The 18,482-nt window shown below is 34.8% G+C and overlaps 2 protein-coding genes across 4 annotated transcripts in view; both read left to right on the forward strand.

Annotated features, from left to right (window-relative positions):
* The window catches only part of LOC110383452 (protein halfway), a 32,777-nt gene that overhangs the window by 4,719 nt on the left and 9,576 nt on the right, over positions 1-18,482 (forward strand). For both annotated transcript variants that reach the window (XM_049838135.2, XM_049838136.2), the window contains exon 2: positions 17,664-17,765. In XM_049838135.2, the coding sequence (XP_049694092.2) occupies positions 17,664-17,765 (102 nt within the window). The remainder of the gene's footprint in view (positions 1-17,663; positions 17,766-18,482) is intronic.
* Positions 7,672-18,482, forward strand: part of LOC110383678 (protein lin-37 homolog) — a 358,932-nt gene continuing 348,121 nt past the window's right edge. For both annotated transcript variants that reach the window (XM_064035904.1, XM_064035905.1), the window contains exon 1: positions 7,672-7,681. The gene's annotated coding sequence lies outside the window, so the exon portion shown is untranslated. The remainder of the gene's footprint in view (positions 7,682-18,482) is intronic.

The following is an 18,482-nucleotide window of genomic DNA, read 5'->3' on the forward strand; positions in this document are numbered from 1 at the left end:
AAATTAGACTTTTATTTAAACAGTGCAAAGTTCATAATCCTTTGGAGTTCTCTAGGGCACCTTTCCGGCTAGAAACCAGTAGTTTTGGAAAAGGAATTATCAGACTAAGTGTAACTGGAGCCATTGCTTTTAGTCCAACAAAAGATGTTAAACAACAGCTTATTAAAATAATACCTTACATAACAAATAAAAATATTGTTTACATTAATAACGTGCAAAATAATATTCCACCCCACGTGTATACCATTACATTAGAATTAACTATAATTTAACATCAATACAGAACATTATCCTTAGACCACTTCACTAACCAGATACGCCATTTTCGATATCGAAAATGCATGATGGAACTGTCACTATTTGTTCCACTGCCTCGCGTAAATTAGCTGACATTATCGTATAGATATTTATGGTTACAGCGGTTCCGGTAAGTTGAATACTCTAAGATGTTATCAGACCGGTTCCGCATTACTGGTGCAGATAAGAGCGATGCACGCATCATGCCCTATTAAACTTAGAATACCACGCACTACGTCATTATTATTATTAATTATTACTTTATATTGAGTAGATGGTCAGTAGGTGCCTAGTTCTTTGTTCCCTTTAAGATTTTCTTTTGTTTTTAGCTAAATACAATTACCTTGCGTATTTCTTTTGTGACCCTTCTTCATAATAGTGTCCTGTCCTGTCCTTATTCATGCAAAATGATTTAAAATAATACCAGGAACCAATCATCAGTTGTGATATTTTTAATTTCTATACCTCCCTTCTCTTTGGAAACAACACTTTTTTTCCTTTACTCATGCTTACCTATCTGCATTCATCGTATGCCCGCCCCTCCAATCCCTCTTTTACCTAGTACATTCATCTCCTCAGTTAAATCCAGTTGTTCTTTTTATGTTAACCACAGTTCTGGACCAAAGTTCCATCTATCACAGTGTGAGAAGGCAGCAGATATCTATTCAAATAGATAAATCCACTAAGTTTGTTTTTACTTATATTCTAATCACCTGTTAACCAGTGCAAGTTGCACAAACGTTGCGTACTTACGAGTAGCTATTTATTTAGAAAATTTTTAACCTGTTTGCTTTCTACTGATACGTGCTACTGAGAAAATATATGCTGATCGAAAGCGAAGAAAATTCACCTGCATTGCTAATGCTGATTTAAAACTTTTCAATTTCATAATAAGAACTGGCAGTTTTCCTCATACCATATATGTACGTTCAATGATACAATGTCCATATTTCCGAAATATAATACCAACATATGTTCGTTTGCTTGAACTTGCTTGGCAATGAAACCACTGGATCGATTTGAAAAATTATCTCTAGATAGCCTATGTATCGGGGAAGCCTATGGACTACTTATTATCCAGATGCGCGATGATGATAGTTTCCCCTGGAAGCGAGTAAAACCAATACTTTCCTACGTAAACTAAACTGTACGGTTAATTTTATATATGTTAGTGTAAGCGATGCGCCCGTGCCACATATCCGCCGACAATTAACGGTACAACTACGCATAAATGAATTAACTAACATAATTAAACATCAGCATAGCTGAATATAAGCCTACTGTGGCTCAACGGAAATAGGAAATATACAGAAGTAATTTTATTACACTACTATTATATTAAAATAAGTTGATGTTTATTTTTGTATAAAGTTAATTTATTAGAATTACTAGCTTTCACCAGTGGTTTTTTTACCCGCTTTCCATAGAAACTAATCTGCTTCTGGGTAAAATAGCCTTTAGCTATCCTCAACAAATATACTATCTAACACATTTGTTTTTAAATCTGTACAGTACCTACTCCCCGTGATAACCATATTTAAACAAGGAAACTCTTGAGCTTTAAAATATTATTTTAGTTTATCTGTAGGTATAACTACTTTATATAGTGAAACAAAGTAGGTATGTAGATGTAGGATAAGGAGTTCTCAAGAGTATAGCTAGTGGCATCTTAATAAAACATTTTTAAAATGAGCAAGAATCAAATTCAAAGTATGTAAGTATATATTCTACAGATACATAATTTACTCGCAGTAACACATTAACAAATTATATATCATAATATGTAAACCAGATGCGCCCGCATAGCTGCGCGCGCGCCGCCTATCAGTTCACTCAGAGTGACATAATTCAATCGTCACGGCTGTGTTACACAATTAATGCAACACTACGTATTATGGTGTTTTCAATTGTTAATTAAAGTACATGATTTATTAATGTTGAAGTTGTAAAGGATGTTGATAACTGGATATTCTTTAATTGTTATCTCCTTTTTAGAATTCCATAGAAGAAGCTTGACATCCCTTCACCAGTGAGGTAAAGAGACGAAACCTATTTTCATACGCCAAATAAGTAAATGCAGAAGTTACGTTTTCAACCATCTTGCGCTTTTTATAGTCCCTCCTTAGTCTCATTTGATAATTCAATTACAGGAACCAAATCTCTTTATAGGGTTACAATAAGGACTAAACACCCTAAAATGATGAATTTCAAATAAACCTACACCATGCCATCTTCTGTTACAATAGATTTCAAATGTTAGTTAAAAGTAAGTGCTAATAGTTTATATTTAAATGTAGTAACAGTTGATAGTAAAACGCGAGTGTTGCTAAAACGTTGCGCGTACGCACGAACCGTCAATTAAAAGGGGTCAGCGCGTGCGGCTAACTCAATACACTTGATTAGGTTAAACAATTGACATGTTATAGAACTAACTGTCAGTGTTATGCCTATTGCGGACAGTGATGATCATAACACGGTTTAGGTGCTTTCTTAAGTTTTTAGGAACGGGCAAATATTCACCGACTTTTTTTTGATTGTGTTTGTTCCGCCTCTTCTTCTTCTTCGCAACAAACACATAGGATCTGATGAATAGGTGGGCGTTTTGAGTGTTATCTAATTTTGGACGTTCATAAAGTTCTGTTGCGTTCGGCAGCCAAGTTTGGAGGAATCCTTTCAGTTTTTTTAAATTAAATTCATCCCGCCATAAGTCTAGCGGGAGTGCTGAACAATCCCATCTATGATGTTTCTTCATTTGTTTTCCAACGAACCCATGGGCGACGATTGAGATTTTCATTACACTAATGGAGCATCCCGATATTTGTTTGTTATAAAAAGTATTCTTCAGCCTGCTGTTGTCACCCGAATTTCTCAGTATTCACCATACCAGTTAATCTCTGTTAACTACAATGGGGTCTATAGGGCGCGCTTATGACCCTAAACCACGCTGCACGTACAGTTGCGTCATCAGCTCACCTCAGGTATGTGGGTTCGATGCTATTCGAGGTAATGCTGATGAGCTCGGTATTAATGTCACGTAGTGCAGTGTCATTAATTTGTTTAATATTGCTTGCATTAGCTGTGTCAACGGAGGTTGAGTTGATTGGATCACGTTAATTGGTCTTTTAAGAAAATACATATATTGTCTTGCTTGTAGGTACTATTTCTATATGGTGCTATACTGTGCTGTTTCATCTGTATCTAGGGGGAACTATTTCTCGCACTGGGACAAAACTAGCCATTATTAGTTTTTATTAGTTTTGTCGTTTTATTACCTTTACCTTATTGTGGATATTATTTTCTAAATATTTTATATCCAATACCCCCACAAAAACAAGATATTTAAACAATATTCGTACATATTTGTTTTGCTCTTAACTGGCAGCGAAACAAAAAAAATCTGTCAATATTATTGCGTTGGTTGTCAATTGTTCACCTTTGAGCCCAACCCATGGGTCTCTGGGTCACGGCGAGTGTCAACCAATGGATATGCTATGGATACCGGATATATTATACTTATGTATGTAAATACTATACAAGAATATAGCTATATTTAATCAGGACATAGAAGGGTTACTTATAGGTATATCGATGGTAGGGAAATTATAGTAGACTAGTTTTTACCGATGGTTTTACCCGCCTTCTGAGAGAGCTACTTTCCGCATCAGGATATAAAGTAGCCTATGTGTTAGTCTGACGTTTAAGCTCTATGACTGCCAAGGGTTATCAAAATCCATTTTGCCGTTTGAGAGTGAAGAAGTAACAAAAGACACAAAATTCCGCCTTTATAATTTTGCTTTTCGTTTTGCCTAATGGTCGGTCAAAAAATAAGGCTGTTGACGGAAAACTAAAGTTTAGGAAAGTAAACAAACGAAGGACGAGAGGACTTTAACCACAACTCACGTGCACAAATATCTAGTATTTGATCAAACATTTGTTCAGTAAAAAGCGTTGGAGAAAAAAACTTAAAATGCTAATATTTGTGAGTGGCACAAATATTTGACCTGATGCGGGTAACTGGTACGACAAAGGATGTTCAACAGACGTGGTTATCCGATGGTATGAATGATTGTAATGTGTTATACGGGCTAAAGCTGGTAGATGGGAGATAATGTCAGAAAGTTCTTGACAACTGATTTGTGCGACCACCCGCAGCTACATACAGTCGTCATAGAAAGTGGTTATCAGTTTTGAAAAAAGTTTATGTGAAGTTTTGTTGCTAAGGTTTATTTTTCTAAAAGAGCGTAAGGGGAAATCAACCTTGTTTCATGTTGTTTAGATAAATCTGTAGATATATTTTCTAACGTAGTTTAACATAGTAACATAGTTTGTAATGTGTTCCTATGGAGTTCCTTACTGAATCCTTTCCATAGCTTCCAAATTACTAACTAATTAGATTCTTTGTTCCTTCATTTAATTATCTGCATTGATGCACGCTAGATGAGATCTACGAATACTGAATATTACTTAACGGAATTTTACGCTGATTTCCGAATTCATAACGTGATGAAGTTTAGGCTATTTACCTCTATAATTGACTAGCTATTTATTAATAGCTCTATATGCTACTACATATGGAATGTTCAGGAGTCATGTTTGGGAACAAGGCTACATAGAATAATGTAGAACGCAGACACTTAGTGATAACATTACATAGTTTGTAAAACTAACAATAGGTTCTTACTGCCGCGTGTAATAGAGTTATTATGTAACTGCATAATGAGCTGTGACTGCCAATTATACACTTTATTTACTTGTTTACCTCGTGATGCACATGTACTTGCGCGCTATTTTTGTAACACATTTACGTGGTTTACGTTTACTTGCATCTATTTATTCTTTCACCTTCCTGTCTTAGTCCCGTGCAATTCCTTAATTTTTTCTCTTTTCTTTCGTCCTCATTATGTCTTCATTGGTTTACTCACCTTGTGGCAATTCTCCCAAAGGAAGGTGGATTTGCCCATACTCACCGCACTGGGCATGCGTGTTGGTGAGCGCAGTGTGGGATATTCTTTAACCTTCTCCTTCTTCTCACCTCTTTCTTCCGAGGCGCTTTGGACTGCGTTAATTCATGGGTAGGTACATAAATACGTTTTCTATTCTAATATAATATATTTTTTTATGTTTGTATCCTAAAGGCTCTGAAACTATTGAACCGATTTGAAAAGTTCTTTAACTATTGGAAAGCTACACTCTTTCTCGAGGACCATAAGCTATATTTAATCTCGAAATGGTTGTGAAACCGCTAGATTTATATACATATACATAGTTTTATACATTATGAAGAAATTCCTTCAAGAATCAAGAGCAAAAATAAGTTGTAGATAAACAGCATCAAGAAGGTTTGCAATCGCGTCACGTCGAAGCAAAAATGGTTGCACATTATATTTAATGACAGCCATATGCTAATAAAGTTTTAAATAGCAACAGACTACTTGTAAGTTAACATTGTAACTCACACGTGGATCTAATAATAGCTTTGAACTGAAGTATTGTTTATTGTACAGTCCACGACAGGATATTCTATGAAATAATTCTTCAGTCTGAAACCTCGCATCGCGTGAATAGATCCATTGTGGAATGCGTCCGTAAATAAAGATATTTTACTTGAACATCTTTTGACACTGAATTAATAGTGAGCCAGAATTCGTTGAGGATTTACAATTTTGTAGTAATCAAAGTCAAAACTTATTATTATAACAAAAAGGCCCTTCTAAACATCAATCACTTGTTGCATGGTTTCAAGAATTGGGTCTTGTAGAGAAGAGCAACTGCTGGTAACTCTTCTAGAAACACCCTATTCTTTTTAAATCAATGTTGTTATGTATGACAGTATAGTGCTCGGCTCTAGGTTCAGTAGTTCATAAAGTTTTGTTGCTGACTGTACAAGATAACAAGCGAGCTGTAACCGTGTTCTGTTTCTAGGAAATATGTTAGAATGATGAGACATTCTATTTATTGCGTTTTCAGTATTAACGCGGTTTCTGTCTAAGTTATTAATTATGGTTTTATGCATTTTCCTCAAGACTGTAGCATGCTTATTAATTGCACTGTTGCTTGCTTTCAATGTTAATCTGATCTCTTAGGCATTTTGGGTTTCAGTTTTGTATTTTTGTGGATTTCAGTTCCAAGCAATCGTCTGACATACTTAACTAGCAGCTACTTTTGGAGGATGAGGAAATCTTGAAAGTAAAAATTACAATACAGCTTTCGAAAATAAAATCGATTGTGACTGGACTTCAATTATTTCCTGTTGATATTTTGCTGAGTAACGATGACTTAATTTATAGATAAGTGTGTGTGTGTGTGTGTGTGTATATCTACCCACCCAAAACAAAAATGTGAAAGACTGCCAAGTTCGATAATATGGGAATGCTTCGCCTATAAAAGAAGTGAGATCTGAATAAGTACCAAGTTCCATACACATACCTCAGTTAAAAATAGTTACTTTTTAATGATGTTACTTGGCAAGTTTTCATACACCTTGTTATAAACCTACTAAACGCAATGAATCAAGTATTTAATTTTCTATTAAAACTTGCCAAGTAATCATCATTAAAAAGTAACTATTTTTAACTGAGGTATGTGTATGGAACTTGGTACTTATTCAGATCTCACTTCTTTTATAGGCGAAGCATTCCCATATTATCGAACTTGGCAGTCTTTCACATTTTTGTTTTGGGTGGGATTTCATTTATTTTTGTAAGGTTGTTTATTTTATTTTTTTCTTATGATGAAGTTAGTTAAAGAAATGTCTCATTTATACTATTTTTTAGATTTTTTAATATGCACTATGTTTCTTACAAAGAAATGAACTAGATTAACTAAATGGACTAGATTTACCAACTGACTGACATGACATGTTATCATATATTATGTTCGTGGATCAAAGTTACACATTCGTTATTTTCGAAAGTGATTCACACTTGGCCGTTTTCAGATTTTTACTTTACTTTGACTAAATACAAACCTTTGTACCATTCGAAGATATATTATATAAATATAGATAAATTTAGTTCGTTTTATTTAGTTCCTTAGGGGAATAAATTTACACCGGGTATAAAATACCTTCATTATTTTGAAACCGACTCACACTTGGCCATTTTCAGATTTTTCCCTTTACCTTGACATAAAGACCTATCTCCATGCCAAATTTCAAGTCAATACGACCATTGGAAGTGGTCTAGGTTTTTGATGAGTGAGTCAGTGAATCAGTCAGTGAGTGTATAGTAAAAATAGCGATTTTCTGACGTCAATATCTCAAGACCTACAATAGGTATATTAATGAAATTTTGTATTTTAGATAAGTGAGGGGGTCTCAACAGATACTAGAAATTTGATATGCGTAAATAAAATAGATTTTGAGTTACAGGGGGGTCGAATTTGGCCCGAAATGGTTCGTGTAATATAACCCACGGCCGGTGTGTCGCTTTTTTTGCTCGAACTTGGCGGACACACTGCCGTGTGTCTAGATTACATTGCACTTTTACTTCTATAGAACTCAAGTACCTAGTTACTTTGCAAAAAAAATGCAGCACTGCGGTTCATTCTAGCTATTTATTCTAGTCATCTAGGTATTTATGACATTTCACGTAAATTGCAGTTTGATATTTAATATAATGTAAAGTACCATGTACCATGTTTATGTACTGTAGTATGTATGATATGGTACCTACATGTTTTATACACAACTACATACTTAGGTTGATAAATTAGCTCAATATTACATAGAAGAAGGATTTAGTTAAAGCAAAGTTCCATACTAACTTCATTTTGACTACATGTAAAGTTATTCATGACTAGTTTCCCCGATTCCCAATTAGTAGGTATCTGGGTCTGAATATTTTGTGTATAGTCAGCCGTAAATATACTTTATGAAAAACAAATGAGTAACAATCAAATATGGGTGATTCACCAAACAAAAATGATGATTAATTCATTGTATTTTGCACAACAAATGTATCGGTTTTTGTAATGACGTAGTTATAAGATAGGTACCTAATATACTTCTTTTATTTACTATCGGTCTTCTATTATGATATAGTTATCGGCACGGATAATGAGCTCTCGGCGGAAGAGTGGGGATCGCTTTGCGCACTGTACACATAAGGCAATAAATCACTTCTGCGCAGGTGAATGTCAGGGCTCAATATCCTCGCCGATGATTATAGTAGGTAGGTACTTTTTTTCGTATAAACCTCTTGCATTCCCTACTTCGTTGATCTGAAAACATCCATTCACCATTCTCGAGTTAGCAAGTTTTTTTCATAAAATTAGTCTTGCGTAGTTATTATGCTTTGTAGCTAGCAGCCAATTTTTAGAGTGGCAAAGCTATAAGTACTATAAGTAGCTACCGCATATCGGTCAGCATTTAATTAATCAAATTACAATTGAAGAACTGCTCGTTTTCAAGTCGTATAGGAAATAAACTTATTTCGATAGCTACAAACAATACAAGTACTCGTACCTGGTTACCTAATACCTAGTTTTTTATTACAAAAAGTTTTTGTAACAATATTAGAACTATTGTTGTGAACTCTGATTAAAAGCCATTGTGTATATTATCGTGCAAAGATCAATATAAACTGGCTAGACCATAAATATTAATAGTTGCCAAAAAATACGGAAGTATGAGAATGGGAACAAGCGAATACACTCGAGGGCATTAAATTTGAGTCAGTGGGTAATATAATATAAAACTGTGATTTCTATTTTGTATTTCAATTGCATGAGAAGTAGTGTGATAATTATGTTAGTAAAATATCTAAATCTAATGCTTCAAATATAAATTACGACTTTGAAAGTCGTAATTTAGGAAATAACTATCAGCTTTCCATTCGGCCATTTGTAGTGCAGTTCTGCAGTAACAATCCTGAAATATCAGGTCACATAGAAAGTGCTTATATGTAAATTTATTTTATAATTTTATGTAAGGAGTGTAATAAATAACTCAGCCTAATTGAACAATCTAAAATAAACCTAAGAATAGCGTCAAAATCGAGCATTCCATTTTTTGCAACTGCCCCGAATTTTCTGCCGCTCAGTGTAACAAATCTAATCACTCAAGCATGATCGTTGCTATCACACCCGCGATCACAGGTCACTGACCTCGACTTAGTTTTTTTTTGATAACTGTCCGGTTGCTATGGGCAAGTTTTTTGCTTCTTTCGTTACCATGGAGAACAAAATGACTAGCGGAGGTGCCATAACGGAAAATCTCCAAAGAAAGTAGCGCGCCAAAATGCGGGTGTATGAAGGACGAGGAATGTTACTGTCTTCGCCCTTATACGCCTTCTTTGGACCCGAAATTTTTTTGTGATACCAAAAATCGTCTCAAAAAACCCTAACGCCTCGTAAGTTAACTCGTAACTGATCGTTTTGGTGACAGCCACCGTACGTATTTGACCTAGAAGAGCAGCCTGACCTATATCTGCATTATGGTATCACCGCTCTTTCCTTACTCCGTGTTAATTATTAAGTAGATATTTTTTGCTACCTAACTATGCGGTCAAAGTGATTATGTACCGTAGAAATTGATCGTTTGGGCGGTTTTTGTTCGCATTTGGTTTAGTATTTGTTGTGACAGCCAATAGAAGTGGTTTGTATGGTGGGTGTGATCTGTTTTTCATTTAGATACAGATTATACTTGATACTTGAATAACTAGTAACTGGTAGCAGAATGTGGTTAGACAGGCGGGTCGCAACATATTCTTTATTAATCTCTCTAGGCTTGCTTTTTGCTCAAATATATTTATTATACTGAGAGACTTATAAGGATGAATGTGTGGATTTTAGTTCCTCTTTTATGTAAAAACTACTTGATGGATTCAGAAATCAGATTTTTTATTTGCTAGAAACATTTTTTTGAAACTTGGCAGTGATATGGTTTACCTACCTATATCATAAGTATATAGAGTTTTAGCCATATGTGGAAAGCTAGTACCTACTATCTAACTATTATAAAAGAAGACATATTTCTGAATTGAAAACCTGCAAACTGGAATTGCTCATCACACAAAACTGATCTAAAATCTATTTCCAACACTAGCTATCCCAATATTGGGAACGCCCTTCAGTATATACCTTTGGAAAGATCTAGAAATAGCTTCGACAAGCTCCACCCAAGACCTATTTTACCATCGATTTCTCAGCGATTTGTCCCTTAGTGCGAATATGTACAATGTACATTGTACAAAGCAAATACAGGGTGTGATTCAATTGAGCGCTGCGGCGACCTCTTATGATCAATTTGTGTGTTTGACTCCCCGGGGAGTTTGGTATTATGGTATGAAATATAGCTTTGTTTAGTGGTGTTACTTGGGTAAATATTTAGGCTAGACTTATTTTGGTACTTCTATTACGACTTGAAGCTGTTTATTCGATTTCTAAGTATGTAAATAATATGTTCTGCCTAGGTGTCTGACTTCTGCTGTGATTTATACATTTTTCATATTTGCCAGATCGAGCACGCACACACGAAACACAATTACGAAAATTAGTATTTTTTCATTTTCATTTAAGAATCGATTAAATTGAAATTTTATATTATGTTAACCGGTTTTAGCTTGAGATGATGAGCTTAATAATAAATATAGAAGGGTTCCTGAAATTTTATTATATCTCATTCTAATTTGACTAGACTTAAAAATATTTGTAAAATGTCATAATTGTTATCATATTTGTCTTTCACAATCACAGACGAGAGATGATAAATATTCATAATTTTAATATCATTAAACAAACAAAATACATACACACAAGATGTTCTATTTTAAGCGATCTGTTATCTGAAGTTAAATACTAACTGAGATTTTCTGACTGAGACAAGGCTTTTTGAAATCTCGTAACTAACATAATTGCTGATAAACTGAAATATGCGTTGCTATGATTTCATTTAATTTATGAGTCTTTTGGTTCTATTTTAAAGTTTTAAAGTCTTATTGTGGAAGAAAGAGATAATTTTAAGGGGTTATCTCTGACCTTAGAAAAACAATGTTGATTTACTATAATGCCTATAGGTACCTATTAAAACTAATTTAGTAGAAGCAGAAGCTTTTTTGAGATATAACCTGATAAATAACAGATTTTGAAATATTACAAAGGTTTGTAAACTAAATATAAAATGGTTTCTAACTAAACCTTTTTTAATTTGTGTTTTCTCTAGTTAACGAGGTGAAGATTTTGTAGGCCCGATCTACCGTGATTATTTTAATTAAAATATTTAGAAATCTTGCATGCATTTGCATTATCTACATGTGTCTAGCTGTCTGACAAGTCAATTGTGTACAAGCTAAGGTATTTATCAATACATTTGCCGTACCTATGTCACCCATATTGATTACCCATTTATATGCAAGTCAGAGTATTGGACATACGTATCGAACTGGCTCATTTATGCCTACGTGTGTCTAAAAGATTGATTCCTTGCGGTCACTTTTATACTTTTACGAGCTCGTCCGTTAACTCATTAATAGATTAGCCGTCTTGGCTTTGAGGCTGAAGGAAGATAAAAAAATATTAAAAAGGGAAATTGAGTGAAAACACCCCATATATTCTCGAGGGATTCATACTAATTTATACAAGGAGATTTCCCACTCTCTTTCTACGAAATGACGATTTATCCATGTGAATCACGCTCAGCAATAGCTCAAAAATCACTGGATAACAAACTGAACTTCTAAAATATAAATACAAAAACCTCTAGGTCCAGATAGTCCAGATAGGCAGTCGCTCCATGTAAAATATTGGTACTCAACTACATCCGATTAGACTAGAGGCCATCCCAACATATATGTAGTTGTGATAAGGCTAGAGTCTAGACAGATGATGATTACAGAAATCTTTAAATCTGTCAAACTTAACGAGAAAAAAAATCCGAACAAAAGACTTTTCTACGAATCGAATCGACTTAGATACAGCATAATTTCTTCCACACGTACATATTTAATTATATTTTATCTTAGTATATAAATAGTCACATATAAAATGACGTAGCCACATATGTAGAAGTCGTGATCGCGCCCACATGTGTGCAATTACATCGAACTCATGTGAATGCACTGCGTCGGTAATTACCGGCAGCTGTCGCGGTATTTATTACCTGCGGTTTTACTAATTACCGGCCCTTTCACACGGCAGTCCAGTTTTGCGGGACCGGCATTTTGCTGTATCCTGCAAAACTGAACTACATGTGAACACAGCGTCCGTTTTTGCAAGATTCTCCCTATTTGCTGGACGAACGATCCAGTTTCAAATGACAAAACCGAATCGCACAAATCGACGGGAACAGCATTTTGCAGGATCCTGCATGCGGTTTGCTCGTGTGAACACTAGCATATAATATCTTTTGCGATCAAACGGGATCCTGCAAAAAACGGTATCCTGCAAAAAACTGGACTGTCGTGTGAAAGGGCTGTACCGGTATTGCTAGAATCGATGGCATTGTTGCATTTTTCCATACCAATAACTTTGTTGGTGGCTTGAAATTGCCGATGCCTGTTTTTAGCCCCAGAGCTTGTCTTTTGAGGCAGAAAGATTGCCAATGCGGGTTGGTGATTTCAGACTTTATAGATCCAAGTTTCCTTGACATATTTTCCATCTAAATCAGTCATTGGTATACAAGATCCTAAACATGCATACTATCTTGTATTTATGATATGATTAATTTATTGTTTAGAACAGAATGTATAGTATACTTACCTGTTTATCATGTTATATGTACTGGCGAAAATTGTTTTCCCCAAGCATTTTACAAGCTATAAAATACTTACATTTCAAGAATATCGCACGTTTTGCGGCTGCCAGCGAAGGCGCGTCATTTTATGCGGTATTTATTGCAGACACGACTGTGCTTTGAGCTATTATTAGTATTATTATTTTGATGATCTGTCTGTACATGTGTCAGTCTGTATTATGTAGGTAGAATACTTTTTCTTGCTGGCTGATTCATCAATGCTTTCTGACTTTGGTTCCGCAGTGGATGTCTGTAGGAATTTGTCAACTAGAAAAGTGTTGTTAAATGCGTGAACTATTTAGTTTTTTCTTTATGCTGGTGAAATGCAATCAAAATGAAAAGTCTTTTGTCTTGTCTCTTAAGAGTAGAGTAGTTCCCAATGAACATCGTAAGCATTTATCATCTCACATCTTCTCAATATAGTTCTTATTTATCAATTTAAAGATAACTCACAACACAAAATATTTACAGTACTATTTTGTAGATCCTTTGCTCTTTGCACAGTTGAAATTATAAACTAAATCTGGCTATGGCCGTACGCCGTATATTTTACAAACCCATAAGTCCTTCATTGACAAAAATGTAACTGCGGAAATACCTAAATATTTCGTAAATCAAATTCAATAACATGAACTACGTAGCCTCAATACAATGAACATACATGATTATACTGTACACACATTGTATGCTAGTATCAAGGAGAACAAAATCACTAGCGGAGGTGCCATAGCAGAACATCTCCTAAGAAAGTAGCGCGCGAAAATGCAGGTGTGTGAAGGACGAGGAACGTTGCTGTTTTCGCCCTTATACCTACTCCTTTGTTGGACCCGACAATTTTTTGTAATACCAAAAATCGTCAAAAATATGTCAAAGAACCCAAAAGTCTCTCTTAGTTCTTTCTTAACTGAAAGTTTTGGTCGTGCCTACCGTACCTATTTGAATTAGAGGAAGGCGTGACCTACCTGCATTATGGGTTCTCCGCTCATCTCTCCTTACTCCGTGGTTTGTACGCAGCTACGTATGTATGTATGTATGTATATGTACAATGTTTGCATATACGTGGACTATTTATAGGCAAGGCGTGGCAAAGAACTGCGGTGCATACCTTTGTCATAGACCAATGTGTTTGTAGAGGGGACATTTGTGTGGTTTATGTTTGTTGACAAGAGTTTCTTTTATGCGCACAGAAATAGCGGTAGGTCATTTGTATTCAGCATTTTCCAACATATTTCCGTCCCATAGAAAATTATTGTTTTATATTTATAAGCCACTACTAAGTTATTTACATTTCTCATCGCTTTTAAGATTATGGCAGATATTGTAAGAGCTGAACTCTACATAGCATAGTACGTAAATCTCCCATTTTATCATGTCAGAAAACAAACTCTGAATTTAAAGTTACTTATTTACATTTATTATAAACCAATATTTCATAACATAAACATGCTTATCGTATTTAACCAAGTCCAATTAAAAAGTCCGTCCTGTCTACACCACTAACAACTCTATGGGCATTATTTTAATTATGTGCATACGCGTCCTGCGTGAGTACTTGTCGGTATTTGGTCGGTGTTGCTATTTACACACCAATGAATGCTTTACTTATTTTAATATTACATAGTACATTTTCATTTATATGCTAATTGCATTATTACTTTGCTGAGTATGTAGTTCGTTTTGTGTTTATTTAATATGAGAGTGCTGACTAAAGTTGGAACACACCTAATGCTTTTACTAAGAAGAGATTCCTAATCAAATAAGAGCCCCGCACAGACTAACCTATCGAAGTTGGTTTGATGGTTGATTGACAGCAATTTTTATAATGAAGGCCATTTGTGAATCTTTTCAAAGTTTTTGGTCGGTTTGATACCTGATCACTAGATATCTACATGATGTGCGCACTACCGTTCTTCTCTACGTATTTATGAGCCCAATCAACCTATCCCATCCCTATCCTCCCTAAGATTATCGCAAACAATTGTAATCGGCCTAGTAAAAAGATTATTGTTTATCCACTCGTGCTGTTTAGTAGGCAATCGTGTCAGTCAGACTTAATCCTAGGGCTCAACAGCTACCTAAAATATGTGATACTGGGCAAGTTGATAAGATAGCACGATGTAGCGTCACAATCACATGTGACATACAAAATACAGCATTTTTGTTAAAACGTTAATATCTATTGTTTTTGAATTTGTTTATCAATATATCAGCTTTAGATGTTGACCTATTAGATCTTTAAACATTTGTCCACGAAGAACAAAATAGTTCTGAAAACATTGTAGACTCGATTTTCAGATGATTTCCAAGTTTGGCACTCGTCATGCAAGAATCCCATCCAATCCCATAATTGCCATTCACTCGGTTGCCGTTTATTAAGGGTGCTGGGGGCCCAATCGATTCTCAGATTATCACCATCGATTTTTAGATATTGATATATTTCCTTTTTGTACCTACGCAGAATTCTTCTTTAGATTAGAAAATGTAGAATGCAGAGTTCTTAGACCACCTTTGTGGAAAGTTTTCCTAAAACCTACTAATCTCCATTCAGGTGTTAATACACTGACAAACATAACAAACTTTCATATTTACCTTCTAATATATGTGTATGTTAGAGCTAATTTATGTGAGCCCATGTTGAAAAATAAAGGTTTTTAGAAAGTAGATTAGCAACAGTGTGAAAACTAGTCATTAGCCTTTCCAAATCTAAGCATAATTGAAGTCCGATCGGGTTCGGCAATGTAATTTTTTTTTTCCATTTTAGTCCAGTCAGTCCTGTCTTAGTTAACTAGCTCGCCAGAACTCCTCTACAATTCTTTTATAAGTTTTGCATATTGGTACAGGTATTTAATGTTTTTTTTTTCACGGGTAGCTTCAAATTACCTACAGGAACTTAACTTTTGACCAGCAAGAAAACTGAATCAACCTTAGCATCTTATTTCTGTAGCAACAGTTCTTATGAGGAAACTGCCTATTACGTAATTTAGCGGCGCGTCGTCCGAGCGTCCTCAGCGCTGCGCGTGCCGCTGGTATCTAGTAATCATATAGAGATCAATAATTATATGTTATGTTATTCAAATAACGGGTGTTTATGATTTGTAATTGTGTCTATTTAAAGATATTATTATGTCAAGCGAAACACAGACTTGTTAACTTTTTTTAATTGTACAAATCAGTAGGTAGGTACTTACCTAGCTTAGAATGCATTTAATTTAATATTTGGGCCTTACAAGTGGCTCGTATTATTGTAATATATTGAGAACAAGGTTAAATAATAATACTTGTACTAAGACATTATCCTACTAATATTATAAACGCGAAAGTTTGTATGTATGGATGTATGGATGTTTGTTACTCTTTCACGCAAAAACTACTGAATGGATTTTAATGAAACTTTACAATAATATAGCTTATACATCAGAATAACACATAGGCTACAATTTGTAAACATATTGTTCGAAATACTAAACCTGCGCAGACGAAGTCGCGGGCACCAGCTAGTGTACCTAAAGATATGTAAGGAGGAAGATAGGTATCCGATGTAACTTCTGTTTATGTAAACCGCACTTATCTTTGAACTACTCTTTAGTATCAACACAAGTAGTCAACACTCGATTTGCGAATTCGACAAGCACATTAAATTCAGCCATAACTGTGAAACTATACTTACGTAACAATCAAAGCGTAGGTAGCTGAAAAATCTTATAATTAAGCAATTCTATATGTAAAAAAAAAACATATTTAAGTTGCACCATTTAACTATTACGATAACCGAACAATTTTAGTTGTCAAATCGTCAAATGTTGTTAAGTAGGTAACCAATGGACGGCAATTACAGATCTGTCTAGGTAAGGTTTTGTTATCATTTAAGTTAAATGGGTGCTACTTTACTCAACTTTAGAGTGTTATAATATTACAATGAAAACTCCTGCTAATTTTCACCGAATTTCACCGTTTAGTATTCCTATTACCACATACTATACAATATATATTTGTACCATCACTACATATTTAACAGAAGCCATAATCTCGCTAGTTACACATGGCAAGAATCTGAAACACATGGCGAGTATCAGCCGCGGCGTACCACAAATACACATACATTATCTATTTATACTGTAATGTTTGATGTAAGTACTTCTTCGTTTTATGGCCCATTGAATGTGTGTACCTGGGGAAATCTCAAGGTTTCTCTTAAAAGGTATTTTGTCGTAAATCTGTGGTTAGATTAGTACTATTGAGGCCCAAGTTCTACGAATACATAAAACTCCGCTTTTTCTTTACTATGGAAAATTAACGTGAAAATTCAAAGTTAACAGTTGTTTTAAAAAAAACTGCCATCTATGTTGTCGGTAAACTTTGGCAGGGGGCAGGGGGTGTTTTTACCATTATATACCCGACTGTAAGAAGGGTTACAGTTTTACTTATGCTCCATTCGTGGGTTGGAGTGCCTAGATGAATAGAATTTTTGATACAATCAACATTGATTCAGATTTCTTCTATTTCTTTTTGTGCACACTTATTGAAATAATTGAAATGAAATTGGTAGGCAAGGAGAAGATTGACAACACATAATAAATAGGACGTAGTTTGACTTTAATAAACTTGTTGAATAAAAGTGTATTTCTATTGTCTTCAGGTGTCAGTATGGCTACTATCAGTGTACCTGCTCCTGCACATACCGCTCATAGAGATGCGGGTGGACGACTTCGAGCAACAGGCGCTTGCGCAGGCCAGAGAGGTACGATAGACAATCCTAACTAAAATAATTGTCTTAAAGCTTAGACTAATGGCTGGTAAAGAAACGGCACTAAATGCCTATCATGGCTATATTTCTTTAGTGCTACGTTATGGTCTTGTCATATGGGGTAATTCAGAGGATGTGAACAGAGCATTCATTGCACAAAAGAAATGTGTTAGAGCTATTTATGGAGCAGAATATCTCGATCACTGTAAACCATTATTTAAAGCACTAAAGATACTTCCACTTCCTTGCCTTTACATTTTTGAAATTTGTCTATTCGTAAAAAGATACCCTCACTTGTTCCCCGTGTATGAACACAAGTCCAAAAGAGTTGAAAGCAGAAATCCAGGACAACTACTTGTACCTAGCCAGAGACTGCATTTGTATAGCAGAAACGCGAACTGTATGGCAATCAAAATATTTAATAAATTACCACCTCAAATAAGAATTTTGCCCACTAACAGATTTAAGAAAACCGTATTTGATTGGCTTCTGGACAAATGCTTCTACTCAGTTGCAGAATTTTTTAATTGTAAATTTTGACATTTCTTGACCATAGTATAGTAATAAAACATAGATTTTCATTTAGTTTTGACATTTAACATAACAGTTGCATAATTAATATATAGTATTTTTGTTTTTAAATTCAATTAATATTTCTACACCGGCATCGGTAGTATATGTGAAACTGTTTTATATTGTAAGACCTGTATG

The sequence above is a fragment of the Helicoverpa armigera genome, chromosome 8 (assembly GCF_030705265.1).
Source record: "Helicoverpa armigera isolate CAAS_96S chromosome 8, ASM3070526v1, whole genome shotgun sequence".
NCBI lineage: Eukaryota > Metazoa > Arthropoda > Insecta > Lepidoptera > Noctuidae > Helicoverpa > Helicoverpa armigera.